Below are 18,343 nucleotides of genomic sequence, written 5' to 3' on the forward strand. Positions count from 1 at the left end.
AAACACACACACACACACATACAGATGTATGTTTGCCTTGTGCACAGTCGCTCAGTTCTAGCACCGCTGTGTGACTAGAAGTCTGGGTATTACAACTACTACAAATACAGTAATACTATTATAACTACTACTACTACTGCAACAACCATACGAATACTACAACTATTATTACTGCAACTACTACAGCTACTACTACTACCACTACTACTATAAATAATACCACTACTACTACACCTACTACTGCTACATAAAACCTATAAAAATATATTGTGATTTCAGTAGTTATACACTTAGTCTGTAATAAAAAATATGCTGTACTGTATTTTCTACTGTAACAGAATTTTCTTTCCTGTGATTTAGACTTTTTCATCATAATAAACATATACACACGAAAATTTTCAATAAAAAATAAGGCACTGATTTCATCATGAAAAACTTTCTGCTTCCATTATTCACATAAATAGACAGAGCAGTGGCACGAGGCATCACATTTCCTCCTCCCTCCCTCCTCCCTTTCTCCACTCCACTACATTTTCCACAATAACATTTTTTTGCCTGTGATTTGTACTTTTTCATCATAACAAACATACACACATGGAAACTTTCAGTAAAAAATAAGGCACTGATTTCATCATGAAACAAACTTTCTGCTTCCATTATTCACGTAAATAGAGAGGGGTGGCGTGAGACTCGACGCACCTCGTTTCCTTCTCCCTTCTCCCTCCCTCCTCCACCTCCTCCCTTTCTCAACTCCCTACCTCCTTTTCCATCTCCTTATCCTTGCCAATATCTACCTCTGCAGGATCGTTAATACCCTCTGAACTATTCCCATCATTGGAAATAGCAGATGAACGTACAGGGGGAGATGATGGGCGCACAGTGGAGTCACATCCTCCACCCTCCTCACACGACACATAAACATTGACATTCATTATGGCGGTCGCCTTCCTGAGAGGAAGAGTCACATTCTCCACTTCGGTGATAATGTCACCCAGAGTTCTCTCCATATCGCACTGTCACTAAGGCCTTTTCTTTTCTGATCTTTGGACTTCATTGGTGTTGAAGTCGGTAGCTGTCTGGCGTTTGGACTTAATTGGTGTTGAAGTTGGCTGCTGTGGGTGCTCAGCCATGGATCCGGACACAGGGAAAACTTTTGCATAGGTCTATCCATTACGGACATACGCAGGTGACTGGAGCATGACTCAGATGCGTGCAGGAAAGTTGCCAGTGGTTGCGGGTGGTGGAAATAACCCGCGGAATATTCAAACAATGCCATGAAATGCTAGATCATGTATACGTGTCACCCAGACGGCCCCGGGAGAACATGTAAACATGACACCCGGACGGAATGGGCTAAATGTGGTAATATGTCATCCAGGACAATATTCTTCCAAAATCTTGGCAATTCTTACTATAAACAACTCTCCACAGCAGTGAATTACTGTCAGAGATATTAGAATCTGTCTCATTTTCTTGTTATTATTCACTCCAGGATAGTTTTTAAGTGTTTGGTAGCACTGCTGAGCAAGATAAAAGCATGAAATAAATAATTTTTTAAATTTTTTAAGTAACTCACTTCCTTGAAATAAATGATGATAGTGAATCCAGCTGTCACTCTTTGGGGGGAGCTTTTATAAATGTAAGGGTGTAAATTTGCACATTTGAAATAGTGGAGAAAAAGCCTGTCGTCGGAAGTAGATTAACCCCATAGGTATTTCACATGAAATCACTGGGCTTAGTTCATCTGCCCAAAGTGACATCTGGGAAGCATTATCCACCAAGCAGTGCTGCAGTGTTACTGTAGCTTGAATAGCAACCAAACTCTGCAAGTTAACACTGTCCGATTCCTTTGATGTATCAACAGTTTTAGTTATTGTTTACATATTTTGCATTCATTTCAGAGATTCGATATTTTCAAAAAATCACATGTTCAAGGAATCAAGATTTTACTGTATTTATGTGTTGTCCACCACAAGTCATAAATCAGATAGAATTACAGGCAGCCAGAATGATAGTATTTATGTGTTGTCCTCTACAGGTTAAAAGTGAGTTAGCAGACCAACAGACCAACAGATAAAATTACTGTATCTTCTTGCTACTGATATTGTTGGTGGTGGTGCCCCATGTTCACCTGAATGTTGTTGTTATAACACCAAGCTCATCTTGACATAAAGCTAGTGAACCCCAGGAAACCAGTCAGTCATCTGAACATAAACCCAGAGGACTACAGGCTGAAGTTGCCATTCTACTGCAGTCTACCATCCTCCTTTTTGGGGTTGGGGAGGGAGCTGAGGAGCAGCAGAGCTGCTTAGTTTTACTGATGCCACTGTATAAAGGCATCCCTCTGCAGTACTAGCTAAAATTATAAACATGCTGAATAATAGCATTCACATTCCATTCCCCACAGGTCATAAATTGTTAAAGTTGATGGACCTGCAGATAGTCAACAAGCCAGACAGAAGATAGCTAGATTGATAGACGGATGGGTAAACAGGTAGACAGTCAGATATATACTGTTAATCATATGATACTAAACAGATAAGTTGTTAGATATAGATACATAGTATACATGTCTTCCACAGGGTATAGAAGACTACTTGGGTGATATGGACTTCAAGATGGCTGGTACTTCTAAGGGTATTACGGCACTCCAAGCAGACATCAAGTTGCCTGGGGTGCCTCTTAAGGTTAGCCCTGTCATTTACATATTTTAAACCCTCCACTCCCAAGATGTATAATTTAGTTTATCCTTGCTATTTCAAGATAACTTCATTCAGGTAAGGAGAGATTTTTCATACTTGAGAGGAGAGATACAGCCATCTTTAATACTAACACTCTTTGGGGACTCGTAAACTTCATTCAAGGAAGGAGAAATTGTTCAAACTTTAGGGGTTAGGTACAGCCATCTTTAATACCAATACTCCATGGAGACTCTTCATAAGCTAAACAAAATAGTCTTACAGGAACATGAATAAAATATACCATATGTCACCAGATTGGAGGGGTTAATGATAGACATGAGGATATTTATTCCCATTCGTAAGTTTATAAACAGTTATTTCTGAAGTGTTAGGTATTTTAATACTGTATTTTCATGCAGACTTTTAATAGCAGACTTTTTTCAGACCTTTACCAAGTATTAGCAGTTTTGGATGACAATAAGTCATCATTTTCATCTTTTAAATTTTTTAAATTAATTATACTCACCATCCACTCACTCGATGTAGGGCTGCTTTGGGTGTCTGCCCTTTCCTCTCTTCCTTCCTTCCTTCCTCTTCTGTCTTTCTTTCCTTGATTCTTTCCTCTTCTTTCTGCCTGTGAGTGACTCTACACTGAGTGACAAGCCAAATGGTTTCCTGTATGTCAGTAATTCATTTACTACACTGGATGGTAACCATATATCCATATTATGGTGTCTGGTGGATTAGTGTGTAACTACGGCACTCCAGTTGGAATGGTCTGGTGCATCTTATATCCAAGGGGTGGTTGGGGTTTATTGCTCATGTAATGCCACTGAGGGATGAGTGAGGCTGGTCATTCTCATCTTAAATGTCAGGACCAGCTTGCCTAGCCGCTGGCTTTTATGCTCCACTTGGGGCAACGTAGGATTGGATGATAGATGGATGGATAAATTAGTTTAGAATTGCGTTATACTGTAGATACATTGATAGCTTTTAAGCTGATTGCTAGTTTCCCCCCAAATTAGAGTACCAAGTGTACAGGAAAAGATATGATACTTTGGAGCACATCCCTGGTGTATAATGAGGACTGCCTGTATTTCTTAGCAATTTTGTAGAGACTCCTCATGAAGTAATACATCAGGGACGAAAGGTTGCAAGTTCATTAACAGCAGCTATAAGAAATATGGAAGTAAAAAGTTACCGTGGGCTTGCACAGTACGCGTGATCACGGTGCACGAATCGCATAGTACATGAGTGACCAAAAAGCATAACCATAAAACTTTGAATGCGCTAGTTTAGCCCACAATACTTGAGGCAGAGGCAAGGAGTGGCCCAAAACTGCTATTTTCCCAGACAACGTGACCCCTACCACACACACACATAACACACCCATCATGACGTTAGAGGCTTGTGGGGAAGGTGCTCAAGAGGAGACTACAGTAAGATATCGCCAATAACAACTTCAACAGTAATGTTTTTGGCAATAACTGTAAGTTAGAATAGATACCCATTTTCAATAATAACTTTTGGATTCACATGAATAACAGTTATTTCGCGAATGCCAATTTGTTATGTCCTTATGATGAGGAATGAAATAGACAAAAAAGAAGAGATGAAGGAAATTGCCGGAACTGTGAGCAGTAGCAAGGAGGAGGAATGAAACAGACAAAAAAGAAGAGATGAAGGAAATTGCCGGAACTGTGAGCAGTAGCAAGGAGGAGGATCCTCCCCTCACCACCTCCCCTGACTCACCCACTGCCGTCCTCTTCACCTCCACTGCATCACCTTACTCACCAGCCACCTCCCCCTCCACCTCCACAGCCCATGACACACCTGCTTCACCTGGCATACCTACAACCCCCACTATAATGTCTGTTGCTGGATCCATCCATCCATCCATCATCCAATCCTACGTTTCCCCACGAGGAGCGTAGGAGCCCGGGGCTAGGCAGTTGGTCCTGACATTTAAGATATTCTGGAAGAAATATAACATTTGGCAGACAGTAAATTTCTCCTTCAAAGCCTGGAATAATACATCGGCAACCGTTAAATACGCGTGGTGCGGTGGGGACACTTTAAGTGTGTTGCCGTGCCTTGGAACTCCTGCTGTTTAAGTCCATCAGGCCTGTCGTCAACTGTTTTTAAGGTGACTGACCATATTTTTGTTATTTTAGCTATATCAGTAGTCCCTTATATGGCTTTAAAATTTTCCCTTGTCTCTAAGGTTGAAAAAATATCAAGGGTTGAGGGGTCCTGCCCACGTGTTATTTTTCCCATAAGATTATGTATTCACATTACACGAAATCAAGGTGTGCGAGGTTGTGGATCGCCCATCCACTTGCGTACTGTGCTAGCCCATTGTAATTGCATGTTAGTGCTGTGATGGTCACTGTAACATGCAGAAATGAAGCTAAGAATCTGTTGGAAAGTCTGTACAAGTCAAGAGTGAAAGAAGTGGAAATAAGTTGTTTGAGACGAATGTATACATTTGTGTGAAGGGACAGACAGACAAGGAGGAAGTGAAGGAGTGTTGTGGTGTTGATGTGGATGTGCTGGAAAGCATTAGAGGAACCTTGACATAGTTTGACTATGTAGAGAGAAGGGAGACTGATGGATTGACAAAGTGAGTACATGTAAGTGAGGTGGACGGGCAGAGGGAAAGGGAAAAATGGAGGATGAGATGGAGGGATGGGGTGGAGAGGTGCCTGAATGAAGGTGTTTGTGAATTGTAGAGTGGACTGCCTGATGACAGAAGACACAGTGATAGAGGCTATTCATTTGTGGCCACCCCTTCAGAGATTACAGTGTCTGGGTGTAGGTAGATAGGTACTTAGAAATTTTTCCTCCTTCTGAGAGCAAGATTAATATCCATCCATCCATCCATCATCGAGTCCAGTGTTGCCCCATGAGGAGCAAAGGAGCCTGGGGTTAGGCAAGTTGGTCCTGACATTTAAGATGAGAGTGACCAGCCTCACTCATCCCTGAGTGGCATAACATGAACAATAAATCCCAACCACCCCGTGGATATAAACCTACACAAGTTCAGTCCGATTGGAGTGCCTTAATTACCCACTAAACCACCAGGTGCCATAATTTGGTTATGTGGTTATCACCCAGTGTAGTAAATGGATTCCTGATGTACAGGAAACCATTTGGCTTGTCAACTCAGTGTAGGCAGAAAGAAGAGGAAAGAATGAAGGAAAGAAAGACAGAAGAGGGAGTGTAAAGTCACCCATAGGCAGAAGGAAGAGGAAAGAATGAAGGAAAGAAAGACAGAAAAGGGAGTGTAAAGTCACCCATAGGCAGAAGGAAGAGGAAAGAATGAAGGAAAGAAAAATGGAAGAGGAAGACAGGAAGAGAGGAAAGGGCAGACACCCAAAGCAACACTACATTGAGTGAGTGGATGGTGAGTGCCCCCACCTGCCACTAAAGATGAACACAGTATGCCTTGTGAATATGTTTTTGGCCACTGTACTAGGTGGTGGTGGAGTTATTTGCATTTTTTTTTTTTCCTTAGATGCTTGCCAGCACTTTTGAGAACACTCTTTTGTGAATATACTTCAGGCAACTCTACTGAAGGTTGTGAAGGAGACATTACAATAGGCGACAGAACTGCCACAGCAGAGTATGGAAGAAATGTCTGAAGTCCTATAGCTATATTTTTAGCTGATATATGGGTTTCCTCCAGTTATTATTATCAGTTGCATGGAGAAAGTTGCTATTGGATTGCATCCCTGACTTATAATGACAGCCTTTACTTCCTAGCACTTTATACCATAGAGATTTTTTGTGTTTTGCAAGTTTTTAACACCTTAGAACAAGCAGATTAACATCCATTGTGAGTCTGATTTTGGCCATTCTGTTGAAGGTAGTGATGGATATCGTAGCAAATTTTTGAGAGATTTTCTGTTTAGTAACCTTCTAACATCTTTTGAGGTTAACTTCATCAGTGAATCTAATTAAAGGTGGTGATGGAGGCAGTGCAGCAGGCAACAGAAGCTAAGGGTGCCATATTGTCAATCATGCATGCCACCATGCCATCATCACGACAAGCCCAGAAGGATAACGTGCCTGTGGTGGACGAGCTGACAGTACCCCCACACAAAAAGGGGCGGCTCATGGGGCCTGGCGGTCTCAACATGAGGAGGATAGAGGCTGACTCAGGAGTCCAGGTAAGCATTTGATCTTTTCGTTATGTACTTGGGTATTTTATTCAGGTCAGCACCAGAGCATTTTGTTCAACTGATAGAAATCACATTTTAGCCCTTTCACCTCTCTTAGTGCTCATGGGTATTTTGTTCAGGCTAACAGTATAATATTGTGATTAGTTGTGAGAAATCTTAACAGAGGCTTTAAAATGTATCTGAAATAGCACATTTTCTGCTGTGCTAGCATCAGATAATTATGTTTTTTGGGGGGAGGCAGTGGCTGAATTGGTAGAGAGATAGCCTACAGTCCTAATGGACCCAGGTTTGAATCCCGACTGGGGCAGGGAACAGTTTGAGGATTTGAATTTCATAAAGCAGACTTTTCCAATCTATCAAACCCACCGACATGTCATAAAACTACCCCCGCTAGTACATGTACAGTCAGGGAAAGTTCCGCATTACCCACTGTTCAGAGCATTGATGGTTGACGAATAGTCATGAAGCAGCAGTCAGACCCCACGTGTCTGGTAACTGTGACTGAGAGGGAGGGTGGCTGGGGGTGGGAGGGTTTGGAGAGTTGCTTATGTCACATTATCAATTGCTAGTGATAATGTGTCTGACCTATTCTCAAAGTGCAAAAGCGGTATGGTGTTTGTATGGTATCACACTGTTCTCTGAGTCTGTTTACATTACTGCATATATAATACATGTTTACTGCCAAAGGTATGCTTCTTTGCCCTCATTTTGTAATGTTCAATAGAAATGATAGTTACTGAGTCAGATCTTATATCAGGACTTCCCGTCATTCTGTCTAAAGGAAAATGAAAAGTCTGTTAATCGCTCATATAGATTGTTCATTATTATTATTATTATCCATCCATCCATCATCCAATCCTACATTGCCCCATGAGGAGCGTAGGAGCCCGGGGCTAGGCAGTTGGTCCCGACATTTAAGATGAGAGTGACCAGCCTCACTTATCCCTGAGTGGCATTACATGAGCAGTCAACCCCAACCACCCCTTGGATATAAACCTTCACCGGCTCAATCCTATTGGAGCGCAATAATTACCCACTAAACCACCAGGCGCCAAAATTTGGTTATATGGTTACCACCCAGCGTAGTAAATGGTTTCCTGGTGCACAGGAAACCATTTGGCTTGTCACTCAGTGTAGAGTCACCCACAGGCTGAAGGAAGTGGAAAGAATGAAGGAAAGAAAGACAGAAGAGGAAGTGTAAAGTCACCCGTAAGCAGAAGGACAAGGAAAGAATGAAGGAAAGAAAGATAGAAGAGAATGGAAGGAAAGAAGGATGGAGAGGAAAGGGCAGACACCCGAGAGCAGCACTACATCGAGTGAGTGGATGGTGAGTGCCCCCACCTACCACAAATTATTATTATTATTATTATTATTAGTATTAGTATTAGTATTATAATTATTACACACTACCCTAGACTCTAAGTTCGAGATGAATAATTTCCAGAATAACACTGGAAATGTTTGCAGGCAGTTGGTTATTGTGGGATGACAGAGGATAAATAATTAAGCAAATTTATAAGAATTTACATAATATATTTAATATAGTGGCTTTGTTTTCGAGTCAACACATCCATCCATCCATCCATCCATCATCCAATCCTACGTTGCCCCATGAGGAGCATAGGAACCCCAGGCTAGGCAAGTTGGTCATGACATTTAAGATGAGAGTGACCAGCCTCACTCATCCCTGAGTGGCATTACATGAGCAATAAACCCCAACCACCTCTTGGATATTAACCTTTACTGGCTCAATCTGATTGGAGCGCCCTTAAACCACCAGGTGCCATAATTTGGTTATATGGTTACCACCCAGCATAGCAAGTGGTTTCCTGGTGTACAGGAAACCATTTGGCTTGTCACTCAGTGTAGAGTTACCCATAGGCAGAAGGATGAGGAAAGAATGAAGTTAAAAAAAGAGGGGGCAGGGGGGGAATTGTGAGAAAGGCCGAAACATCCACTCCCATCCATTTCATGATAATGACTGATGTAAGGCCTGGCTGGCATGCAATGTTGCCAAAGGAAAGTTGTAGAAGTCCACTAGATTGGTCTCAGAAGTGGTAAAAATCTGTCAGACTGAGGGAAATAAAGGGAAAAAATGCTAGACAAGACTTTAAAAGAACACCAGATATACATCCATCCATCCATCATCCAATCCTCCGTTGCCCCATGAGGAGCATAGGAGCTGGTAACACTGGTGGCATGAAACGTGACAACGAGTGGAAATGTGCCAGATGTCGCTTTTTATTTAATTACTGTTATTGATCTAAAAAAAAGTTAAACTTAACTAATATTTTTGCAAGATTAGTTATTTTACACCATAAATAATGTTTGCAGAGCAGGCAGAGACTGTTTCCTTCTGGTGACTCCCAGTCAAGTGAACGTTGGCAGACCCAGGGAGTTTTGTCCAAAACTTAAAGAATGCGAGTCATCACATTGTTTGGGCAGTCGTACACTAATCCTGTATGAGACAGCCCTAGTGTACATTCAATATGGATGGTGGGTGTTACTGTTGAAGTGGTGCCATGTGAAAGTATATAATATGTAGGAGGACTACTGGGTCTAGGGATCAGACTGAAGTCTATGCCTAGAGTAGGACTTGTAAAAAGAAGAAAGAAAAAAAAAGTGAGAAATCCTGGCAATCAAAGGGTTAATGAATCAGTGATGCCCATTTAGTTCTAAAAAAATAAAAACTTCCTTTGGTAAACTAATGGTAAAGGCATTGTCATTGCTTTCACAAAATAATTTCTTGGATGATTTTATCATCCAGTTAATTATGCAACTCCTGTAGTATGATGGTATATTTTCCATTTATTCAGGTTATCACCAGACAGTTTTATTCAAGTTTGAGAGGATCTCTACTGGATTAGACCCTGTGCTTAATCAGGAACTATTTGCATGGATTCTCCTTGCATTGTTGTATTATTTATTAAGGCTCCAACATGCATGCATGCATCAACGTTGCTTACCTAATGGCAGCTCTCCATGCTGCTTGATTTCTGGCAGCCTCTTTATTCAGCCCCTTATCTCTGAGGTCAGACTCTATGACCTTATCCTTTTTTTTTTTTTTTTTTTTTTTTTTTCCCCAGCCCTACCCTCTGACATTCACATTTCTCACCTTCTGCACCTAGGTGTAATCCTTCATCCTCTCAACATGCTCAGACCATCTCAAGCTACCCCTCCTCATCACAACACCAATACATTCCAGTTCCATCCCTCCACTCAGCTCTTCAGTTTTAATCCTAGACCCCGCCAGGCCTCACATTCAGGGACACATTACATTGTCATTTCTTTATGTTTGACCAAACGAATATCCTCTTCTTTTTCTGGCCAGGCCTCACTATCATACAGCAGTACAGTTTAAAACATCCTGCATACAAAGATCCCTTAGCAGGGAGAGAGAGAACCCTCTCAGTGTTGTAAGGAGAGGCAACAGCCTCCAGCAGTTCCTCCAGCACATAGCACATTCCACAAGTAATAAATCTCCTCCACACACTCGAGAGATTCTCCATCAAGATCAGCCAGTTCATACCTGACAGTCTTGACATACCCTCCTTGACACACTGCACACACAAAATCAGCTTTATTTCACAATCTGCCTCTAATGCCACTACATCTCTTATACACCCCCTTATCACAACTACTGAACAAGATGGAATTACTTCCCATACTCTTGAGGCATACTGCACATGGCCACACTCCTTTTGCTTTGATGGTATTGCCACCAGCCCTAGATATCTTCACTTGTGTTTTATCTGCATTTACTCTCATACCCTTTTGCCCCATTCCAGCTTTGTATTTCCTAAATCTTTCCTCAATCTCCCATTCATTTTCTGCAGTTGACACCAAGTCCTCATCATACAGCATCTGCCATGGGAGTCGATTTCTGACATCACATGAGAGAACTTCAAGCACCATGACAAGCAATAAAGGGCTCAAGACTGACCCCTGATGCATGCCAGCATTCATGGAAAACTCATTACTCAAATCTCCATTCACTCTCATCTGGGTGCAAGCACCCACATACATAGCCATAACCACTTTAACCAGCCACTCCTCAGTCCCAAGCTTTGTTATTGCCTACGTCACCACCTCCCTAGCGACTTGTGTCAAAGGCCTTCCCTAGATCAACAGAAAGTACAGCTCCCTTTTCATTCCTGTATATTTTTCCTGAAGCTGTTAGACAATGCATACCTCCTTTCTAGTCCTGCACTTGGCAGCCAAGTGTTCCTCTCTGTTGCCATGCCTTTTCCATTCCCAGAAAAGTCTTCTTTTCTCCATAACTGCAGCTTCCACACTTTCATTCCACCACCACCACTTTTTTTTTTTTCTCAAGGGAGAAGGAACCCAAGGCCAGGAGCCCACAAACTGTTCCCCCCCCCAAGAAAAAACATAAACATTACAACAGAGACCCAAATCCAAGATCCGTTCATTTCGAGATGCCTGGACGCACTGCGTTTGAAAGACTGGAGATCGTAGGACAAAGGAGATACGGACAGAGGGAGACAGTACCAGAGTTGACCTGTAGCGTACATGAAGGACTGGGAGTATTGGTTGACTCTTGCATTAGAGAGTTGGACAGAAAAGAGATGAGCGTTTGTTGCTAAACGAGTGCCACGCACCTGTCATAATGATGGAGGGATGAAAGCAGACAATTCAGAGGAGCAGTGACCATTTGAGTAGTGATAGAAAAGAGATAAAGATGCAGCAGTGCATTGAAGAGACAAAGGTTGAAGGGAGCCAGTAAGAGGAGAAGAGTTAATGAGATGAAAAGCCTTTAGACTTCACCTAGTTGAGAAAAGCTGTATGTGGGAAGCATCCCTACACATGCGAGTTGTACTCTACACAGGGGCAAATGAAACCCATGTTTAAAGTCAACAGGCGTGCAGGGGCATAGAAGGCATAGAGTCAGCGTAGGACACCTAATCTCTTGGAAGCAGATTTTACAAGAGATGCAGTATGATCTTTCCAAGATAAATCCCGAGAGAATGAAACCCCAAGTATGTTTAAAGATGATGCAGGATTGATCAGGATATTACTAAACATTAGCGGGTACTTCTGTGGAAGATTTTGTTGGGTTGCCAGGTGTAAGAACTGAGTCTTTGAGGCATTAAAAACAATACCCCAGTCAGAGATACGAGCCAAGTCAGACATTCAGTGTGCCATTGCATATCCCTTGTTGGTTGAAATAACTGCTGAGATGGACACTGCAGGAACCGAATGGAAAGGTGAAGGGTGGAGTCATCAGCGTATGAGTGGATAGGGTTGGATGTGTGAGAGAGGGGGCTACAAACTGACAGAATGTAATATAAACAATGTATTGAAGACAAGCCTTTATTAAGTGACAGCGTTTCGCTTTATACAAGCGTTTTCAAGTCGGTGAAGAATATTCCAAGTTTACACCTTATATCCTACCCTACCATCAAAAGTAGGATAATAAGGTGTCCACTTGGAATATTGTTCATTGACTTGAAAATGCTTGTATAAAGTGAAACATTTTCACCTTAATAAAGTCTTGTCTTCAATACGGTGTTTATATTACAGGGTTAGATGTACAGCTTAGAAAGTCATTGATGAATAAAAGGAAGAGAGTTGGTGATAGGACAGAGCCCTGAGGAACACAACAGTTCTTAGATCTTGGAAAAGAACGGTGGCCATCTACAACTGCAACTATAGAACCACCAGGAATGAATCTCGAGAAGAAGGCACAGATAGAATGATAGAAACTGCAAGAGGGCAGTTTGGAAATCAAAGATTTATGCCAGACTCAGTCGAAAGCCTTTGAGATGTCAAAGTGCAGTGGCAAAGCTTTCGCCAAAGTCCTGAAAATAGGATGACCAGGAATTGGAAAGGTAGGTGAGAAGATCGCCAGAGGAGAGTCCCTGACAGAACCCATACTGACAATCAGAAAGAAGGTTGTGATAGGAAAGAAGTTGTAAAATATTTTTATTAAGAATAGACTCAAAAACTTTTGAGATACAGGATGTTAAAGCAGTTTGGCAATAGTTAGAGGGTTGGGAATGGTCACTCTTCTTTGGGACAGGGTGAGTAAGAGCAAACTACCAGCAATAAGGAAAGGTATGAGTTGATAGACAAAGACAAAAGAGTTTACCAAGGCAGGGTGTAAGCATAAAAGCACAGTTCATGAGGACAACAGGAGGGACCCCATCAGGCCCATATGCCTTGTTTATTGAGGTCAGTGATGGCAGAAGATATATCAGCTGAAGAAATTTTAATGTCAGCCATGAGGAAGTCAGAGGAGAGAAGTGATGGAGGAACAGCACTGGAATTGTCTAAGGTGGAACAGGAGGAGAAAGTTTGAGCGAAGAGTTCTGTTTAATCAGTAGAGAAAATAGTTACAGAGCCATCAGAGTGGAAAGGGGGAGGGAAGGATGGTGAGTTATCAGAAAGGTTTTTGGTAAGGTGCCAGAAGGAGCAGGAAGAATTCGAGATGGAGAGTTCAGAGCATTTAGCATGAATGAAATTATTTTTAGCTGGGCAAAGAACAGATTTAACACAATTCCAGACAGAAACATAAAAGAGATGAGATTCGAGACTGGGTTGCTTTCAGTACCTTTTGTAGGCCTTCTCCTTGTTTTGGACAGAATTAGAACAAGCATGATTAAGCTTTTTTTTTTTTTTTTTTTTTTTTTTTTCCCCCCCCAAAGGATACGAGAAAGGAATGTATGCTTCCATGCCCAAGAGAATAACTTCTGTAATGCGCAAGGCACACTCAGATGGCTCCCAGCCATGGAAGCAATAATCATTCAGAGCAAATCAAAGTAGTACTGCTCAAGGGCCTCTCAATCAGCAGCTTCAAAGTGCCACAGCAGCTGCTTCTTTGGAGGGTCCACAGGCCTTACTGGAGCAATAGGACAGGTTAAGGTGATAAGGTTGTCATCGGAGGAGCCCAACAGAGAGGAAAGTTTAACAGCATAAGCTGAAGGATTAATTGTAAGGAAGAGGTCAAGCATGTTGCAACTCTCTCCAAGAGAGTTGCATGGGTAGGGTGCTGTACAAGCTACTGTAGGTCGTTAATGATAGAAAAGATGTAGCTTTGTTCACTGGGTGGATCAGTGAAAGGAGAGGAGAACCAAAGGTGGTGGTGAACATTCAGATCTTATGACTTACGACTTGGTCGAAAAAAGTGATACCAAGGACTTACAGAACTTCATCATCGCTGTCGTTATCATCATCATCACCAGGGTTGTGGAGTCAGAGTCATTTGTTTTTGGTTGGCGTCAGAGTTGGTAAAATTCCCTTGACTCCAACTCCGAGCTTTGTGATTCTGAAATGGTATCAATCGTATCTTTTCAATACTTTATTCAGTTTATTTTACAACCATGTACAGGTGGTCTCTGTTTTACGAATGGTCGACCTATGGATTTTCGACGTTCTGAATGTAGAAAACGTACTTCGAAATTTGAAATTTGATCGTTTGCTGGGCTAGTGATTTGTGGTACGATGCAGCGGCAACGAACTGAGTCCCAGTCTGCCCGGGCAGTCGTTAGTGTGAACAGTTGATGCTCCGATGCTCTACAGTGTTCTGCGTTGCCACCTTTTCTTTTGGATACAGTACCCCCCAGTATCTATGTTGTGTTTTGTGCATCCATCATGCTCATCAGCCTCTTCTGCTACTGGTGAGAAGAGGAGGAAGGCAGTTACTCTTGAGATGAAACTCAGTTGCCCAACATGAAGGCAGCAAACCTGTAGGTTCAGGGACACAGTTTTTGAGTTTTACGAGTTATAAAAGTGATGATGATTTATTGTTTTTATCATAAATGTAAAATGTGGCATCAAATGGTCGGTATTAATGGAAAAAATATTTTATTATCAGGCGATGTATGATAACTTTCACTTCATTGTTTAACTTTAGGCTACATTTCAGACACTTGCATTTATTCAGTTGTCTAATAACTGTAAGTGTACCATCAGTATACTGTACATTAAAAGTATACAAATGGCCTACACATGTTATGTGTATATAAACATGCAAGTTTAAGATTCTCACCCTACTGACAGGGAATTGTCTTGAAGGGGAATTTTCCCGGGCTGGAACTTACTCATCTGCCTGCAAGTGTAAGCAACCTACTCTACAGTGCAATGTGTTGCCAGCTTTTTTTTGGATGCCCCCCTGGATCTATGTTGTGTTTCTTGGGGGAAGCAGGGGCAGAATCAGTAGAGAGGTGGACTGCAATCCTCATGGTCCCACGTTCAAATCACACCTGGGGCAGGGAACAGTTTGAGGATTCGAATTTCTTAAAAAGCAGACTTTTCTGGTCTGCGAGATGACCCGCCGATATGTCTTAAATTAGTGAAGCAGATATCACATACAATTGTTCAATTGATGATACAGGCATGAAATTTGGCTGAAATATTTATTTTGTATTTGATTTTAAGAAAAACATGCAAGTCACTTAAAATTCCAATATGACGGCCATTTTCCAAGATGGCTGCCAGATGACCCTCTCATGTGATAAATGCTGAAGTACTGTTGTAGTATGTCTGAATAAGTTGATTATGGTGACAATTTATAGGTTTTTTGCCATGGCAATACTGAGTTTGATGTGAAAACACATGTATAATGTGGTATTAACCCACTCATCTGACAAAATCTGACAAGGGCAACTGCAGAGTGGAGTACAGCGCAGTCGATTCATTGCACATTTGCATTTTCCACCCCCACATTCTATCTTGCATCCACATTTTGTCAATTCACATCAACTTGTAGAAATGGGTTCTAGGGTAGTCCACACAGTTTTCCAGGTGTTGTTTTCTTTTGACGATCCCCACTTGGAAGGACACTGAGATTCTGGCTGACGGATGAGACACTGGCCCCAAATATGTCCTCCTTGATAGGCAGCTTAATTGGCATATTCCATCAGTGCACTTTGTGTTGGTGGGATTAAGTTGTATTACCTCTGCTTTTGTGCGAAGAGATCAAGCCTTACCTCATCTACAGAAGCAGTTGTACTTGACCGATCTTACATCAGAATCACATATTTCTCTAAAACTTGTAGATCAGTCTCCTCAATTTTAGATGGGTACTGACTGAGTTTTGCAAACGTGGCAGAGGCTTCATTAAAAGACATTCCATGTATGCCATGCTTTTTTCTTCCCCCTGCCATTGAAACCTGATACAACATCACATCCAATGAAGGCGTGGAAGAACAGCATCCCCTGGGTTTTCTCTGGTCCTACAGCGGAAACAAGGTCTTGGATAGGAAACCATCGAATGTGCTCCCCATAGCCAGATACAACCCACATTTTGTCCAGGCCTATTGCTCTGAGGCAAGGCATGAGGGATATGACGATGACTGCAATGTCTGTGTCATTAGCGTCGATTATCAGTGACTTGTAACCCTCCCTCACTGCATGCCAGGCATGTAAGAATATTCGTGTGTCGGCTTCCTTGTGGATACAAGGAGCCAGCTCCTCTAGGCTGACGCTAGTGCAACTGGCACTTGTGAGAACATTTTCCTCCTTTGTCACAATAACTATGTTGTTTGTATGGTAGTCATTGTAGTCACTGCATCAGCAAGGAAATGGAACAGTTATGTTGTGTTGTTGCTGTTTCTGAGGAAGCTCCTCCAGTTTGATGGTGTTTTACTTTTTGCTGTTACTCTTTTTGTAATGGCTTTCCCTTGTTTAGTTCTTGCTTCAGACTTGAGGCTGGACTGACGATATACATCAATGATGATGTCTGTTCTCTTGTGGTTACTATTGTAGTGGTCTGCTTTAGGAAGAATGTCATTCCTGGAGTATTCTTCAAACGTCTTTGGTGTTTTTGGTGTTACTGTATTCACCAGTGATGTATCATCCACAGTCAGCACGTCAGATTCTAGCTTTATCTCTGGAAGCCTCACTTTAGCTTGTAGCACAATCACCAGATCCAACTTTGACATGTATGTAATTTACCCTTCTTGCTGAGTGAAGGAAGGAAGGACTGCTTTTCATGCTTGAAAAATTCTCATAGGTCACACCGTCTGGTTTGGCAGGAAATGAACAGGCGGGAAAACAGTTGGCAATCTTCCTTAAGTAATTTAGTCTCACATGAGTTGGTCGACTCTGGCCAAATTTTAAAGAAGTCTATATTGTTCTTTTTATTGGGGTGGTAGAAGCAATAGCTGTCAGCCAGTAGTTTATCCATAAATGTTTTGAACTGTTCTTTCCCTCTCTCAGGGTGCAATGCAATTAGCTGAGCAGCAGGAGGATCTGCTATGTCCTTTGTATTAAGAGTGAGGAGACCTCCTACCTCTTCCATAAATGGATTGCCCATTTCTTCTATAACCATGGTAAGCCACTGTACATTTTCAAAGAATGGCTTCTGAGCTGTTGGTGACTGTTCATGGTGACAACTGTCTTTCTTTACATCTTTACTCCCCGATACTGCTTCATAGTTTGCAACAAGTTGGCTTATTTCTGATCCAACCGCCATCCACCTTCGAAGAGCTAATTGCTATTGACCAAGCTCGTGGGCTTGGTCAATAGCCATGGAGGAGAAATCCCTGTCAGATTTGTGAACAACGAAATTTCTTTGATGGAATTCTCTGCCAACCTCTGGTTGTTGATTCTCCAGGCACATCATATCTCGCAGATGAATAGGAAGCCACTGTGCATGATTGAATTGTTGTTGGCAAAGAAATAAGGTACCAGTTCTGAGTGTGACTCACGATACAGTGTGAAATTTCCTTCTCTTAATGATCGTATCAAATTGAAAATGGTCAGCTCCATGTTAAGAATCAAGAACCAGAACTGAAACTGTGGACTTTCTTTCCCACGGATGTCACACCATTCTCCCAAAATGGTGGATTTGTCATCATTGTCAGACTGTTCAGCAAGATATGCACTGTATGCTTTCTTCATTAGGTGAAATAAACAGTATGCGGTAATCTGGTGTGCTGGGCGAGTTCTGGTGACATTGGTAGCTGACAGAAATGAATCTGCTGTGCCAGAAGAGGTCACATCAGCTCCAGCAAGAGCACTCGTCCACCCACTGTCTTCTAGTATGGACCCAATGGATTTCAGTGCTGTCATCTCGTTACGTAGTCCACCAAACATGATCACGAACTTGTCCACTCCATATTCATCTGGCCATTGCCACTGGATTTGTTTATCCAGTGCTTAAAGTGGCTGATCAGCAGTTAGAACCGGGGTTTGTCCAGGGTTTAGGAATGCCAACATTCCCATATTTTGTTCATGGCATGCTTAATGGTGGCAACACTATGAGCCTGATCCCACAGAAGAGGCAGTAGGGATGTCATGCTGGTATCAAAAGCTTTAGTTCTTTGATGGCTAGCATGGTGGGCTGACCATGTTTTATGGTTTCATCTAGGTCTTGGTACCATGAACTACTTCCAGCCATTCATATTCGATTCTGAGATTTCTTTGGAAAATACTTGGAACTGGTAATAACATGCCATCAATTGTGCTTGGTGGTGGATCCTTCTTACTGAAGAAGGCTGGTGGGATGTTGGTGTA

At 42.0% G+C, this 18,343-nt stretch overlaps 1 protein-coding gene across 1 annotated transcript in view; it reads left to right on the forward strand.

Moving 5' to 3' along the window:
* PNPase (polyribonucleotide nucleotidyltransferase 1) overlaps nt 1-18,343 on the forward strand; it is a 175,217-nt gene that overhangs the window by 138,870 nt on the left and 18,004 nt on the right. Inside the window, exons 11-12 of the mRNA XM_080274224.1 lie at nt 2,583-2,687; nt 6,647-6,853. Coding sequence (XP_080130350.1) covers nt 2,583-2,687; nt 6,647-6,853 — 312 coding nt within the window. The remainder of the gene's footprint in view (nt 1-2,582; nt 2,688-6,646; nt 6,854-18,343) is intronic.

The sequence above is a fragment of the Coenobita brevimanus genome, chromosome 57 (genome assembly GCF_032717465.1).
Source record: "Coenobita brevimanus isolate Jiangsu-jjx chromosome 57, ASM3271746v2, whole genome shotgun sequence".
In the NCBI taxonomy this organism is placed as follows: domain Eukaryota; kingdom Metazoa; phylum Arthropoda; class Malacostraca; order Decapoda; family Coenobitidae; genus Coenobita; species Coenobita brevimanus.